The sequence below is a fragment of the Cyprinodon variegatus genome, unplaced genomic scaffold, assembly GCF_000732505.1.
Source record: "Cyprinodon variegatus isolate N-32 unplaced genomic scaffold, C_variegatus-1.0 Scaffold899, whole genome shotgun sequence".
NCBI classification, from domain to species: Eukaryota; Metazoa; Chordata; class Actinopteri; order Cyprinodontiformes; family Cyprinodontidae; genus Cyprinodon; species Cyprinodon variegatus.
In genome coordinates, this window is record NW_015151352.1 from 272427 (window position 1) to 275716 (window position 3290).

General features: G+C 39.9%; 1 protein-coding gene across 1 annotated transcript in view; it reads right to left on the reverse strand.

Moving 5' to 3' along the window:
- The window catches only part of tdrd12 (tudor domain containing 12), a 66395-nt gene that overhangs the window by 23004 nt on the left and 40101 nt on the right, over window positions 1-3290 (reverse strand). The window contains exons 9-12 of the mRNA XM_015397959.1: window positions 2564-2712; window positions 2337-2490; window positions 2126-2253; window positions 734-925 (exon numbers count right to left, since the gene is read on the reverse strand). Coding sequence (XP_015253445.1) covers window positions 734-925; window positions 2126-2253; window positions 2337-2490; window positions 2564-2712 — 623 coding nt within the window. The remainder of the gene's footprint in view (window positions 1-733; window positions 926-2125; window positions 2254-2336; window positions 2491-2563; window positions 2713-3290) is intronic.

The window sequence follows — 3290 nt, forward strand, 5'->3', positions numbered from 1 at the left end:
TGTAAAATATTTCGAAATATATTGTTTTTTTTATGCTCAAGATAAATATTTAATCTTAATGACAATTAAATTGCCATTCCAAACGTTTGCCCAGTGACTGTCGTTAAGTTTTCCATGGGCAATACAGAAGGATAGGAGAGCTCTGAGGCACGGGGAGCTGCGCCCTGAGGTGACAGGAAGTGTATCTGCTCACCGCCTCCAGCCACAGCGCAGATAGTTTGCAGGTGATTGACAGGTAGAGTCTTGTTTTTTAGAAAAGGCAAAGAATGACGAACAATCTGGGATTCACATGGAAAATTATAGAAAATAGTCTACTTTTCTAGGTGTTTGTTCATTTGCATAGTTGCTCTTTAATAAACATTCTCAGAAAATAGTTTTTATATATTAAAAAATATAAAGCTGACTGATAGCTTCTCATTTATTAAACTGGTTCATTATTTTTTTAGGTTTTTGACGCAATATTGGACCATGGAAAACCCTGATTTACCTTCACAGCCTCAGAAGGAAAAGATTTATGGACAGAAAGTAAACCTGTGCATCAAATTATGTTTATTTTTTTTTTTATGTTTTTATAATGTTTTCTTGTTGTTGGCATTAATGTAAATATACTGGTGTGATAACCTAGTATACGTTTGATTGGTTATTAGTATACGTCTATTTTGAATTAATAGCGCCCCCTGGAGAAAACTCCACCACCCGCCGCTGCATCACAGTCCCATTAACTTCAACTAACCTGCTGAATATTGCCGTAGAGCGCAGCTTCCTCCAGGACACTTATGACAATGTAAGGGTTGGGCATGTGACAGGAGATTAGCTTCTCCATTGGACTGCTCCATCTTCTGGCTGCAGCAATCAGCTGCCGAGGACAGGATCCTTTCTCTACTCTGGATGTCACCTTCTGAAAATGCTGTAGGATGGATTCCATCTGAAAAAAGGAGAATTTATTTATGCCTACACAGAAAAAAACTAAATGTTTCTCCCATAAAACCATTTTATTTACTTTTTTCTTTGTTTGTTGAAGAACACTGCTAAAAACAAACAAAAAAAAAGAAATAGATTGTTTTTTGAATAACGCAAATTTACAGGTTGGTTAGTTGGTTAAAAATCGAAGGCGATGAGAATCCAAAACAGTGGGCGTCACTACAAAATGCTTTTCAAAATAGCAATTTGAACAAAAAAAAAAATGAATCTCAGAGGTGCTCAGTAGGACACTGATTTTTCCTTGGATATATGAGCTACAGTGTCAAAATGTCCACTCCTCTGAGATGTTTTAAATGCCAAAAATTTGGTCACATAGCAGCTGAATGTAAAGGAAAACAATGATGTGAAAGGTGTGCTGGAGAGCAGGAATATGGTAAGTAGAAGTAAAAATTAAATGCTCTGATAGAACAGACTGCTGCCTACCACGGATGTAAAGTGAGCAAAAGATCTGAAGAGATCAGAAAAGTGAAATTAGAGCTCAGGAAAAAGTTCAGAATCCCATCCCAGTCAGAAAAACCCAAATCAACAGTGGCCCAAGTGAAAAGTGCAAAATCCTCTGCAGGAGTGCCCCAAATGGCAGAAGACTGATTGATTATTTAAAAGAAGGATTTTATACTTTTTATGGTAGAAGTGATCAATTGCACTGCTCAGACCACAAAGAAAACCAAAAAAAATGTAAATACTAGTGAAAGCTGCACTATTAGAGTGACATTAGCATAAAGACAAATTAGCAATTATGAAGACGAATTTGATTATATATTTTATTATGTTGGGATAAAACATACAGTTTGGAAAACTATTATTTTATTTTTTATCCTTTTCTGGGGTCGAGTCTTGTTTCCTGTTTCCTCGTTCAACTCCTTATCAGCCGGGGGCGGTAATGCACTTTAACTGGTTGCCAACCGCAATAAAACACCACGAGAAGAAGAAGGATTGTTTGCTGGTTCCTCATGTGTGTTTTCCCAGCTGACTCCAAGGTTTTGGTTTTCTGTATTTGTTATTTTGCATTTTTGCTTCAGTTGCCGCTTTTTTGGACAATAAACCTACAAGAACTCATCTCTTCCTACCTGATCTCTGCATTTTGGTTCTTCAGAACCTCCACCCAACCTGACAGAGAGTCTACTGGAAACAAATGAGCTTTCACCTGATCAGGAGCACGAGTGAAGAGTTCGTCAGCTTCGTCCAACAGTAGATGGTAAAGCCGCAAAAACAGAAAGCAGTGAGAAGACAGCAAACGGACGAAACTGAAAGGGGTGGTCACCAACAGCAGGCCTGTCATAGAGAAAAATCATTTAAAACATGAACTCAGGAAATGTCTGAATGGAAAAAGATAAAATCCGGTTTGTTTGACCCACAGTTTTTAGGGATTTTTACATCCTTGGCTTGATCTTTGCCAATGCCCACCAACATGATAAGTGGGTGAAGGGTCTGAGAAACGTTGGTCTCCTCCAGCAGGTCGTAAACTAGCTGCGCCTTCTCCCAGCCTGGACACAGCAGCACCGCTATCGGCTGCAGGAGAGCACATCATTAGAAAGCTCCCAAAGGAAGCATGGATCGCTTTATTCACACAATATTCACTCACTCCTGAACTGGAGGCGTGGGACACGTGGACGGAGTTCAGCAGGAGATGGGTGAGAAGAGGGACGAGGTAACCAAGAGGCTGATCAGCATTCTGAGAAATAATAAATGTGTTGCAACCACGAGCCACAGCTGGCCAACTGTAGCTCTCAGCTGGAGAGAGAGTTCTGTAGTTTTTCTTACGCAACACCTGCAGATAAATTAAAACAGTTTGGACAAATTTAGATGAGAAAAATCACTGAAAATTACTTTAGATCTCTTTTTAAATGGCTGCACAAATACAGTAGATGCAAAGGAGGGTTTGTTGGATTTCGGCGGCTGCGTCCTCCGAGGACCCGGCTTACCTGGACCGGGCCCTTCGAGGGCCATGAAATCAGGAGGCCAGAAAAGATTGGCTATAGATTTGAGAATTCAAACAGGTTCAGCCTTCTCCAGCTGTCATCGCCCCTCACTTAACATACGCTGCTAGCAACCAGGACAGTTCACTCACAAAGGAGGCAAAGAATGGATCCTGAACATCTCACTATTGTTCTGGTACCGTCATCTCACATATCAGATTTATAGTCCCCACACTGCAGAGATATTGGAATCTGTCCTTAAATTACAGCCAAACCCATTTTTACACAGAAACAGATAAAACCTTTCAATAAACCCAACTTTACCGCCACATATCTGACTCAATAACCATTAAAACAACTATTTTTAGTCATTTCAGACGGAACTATTCACTT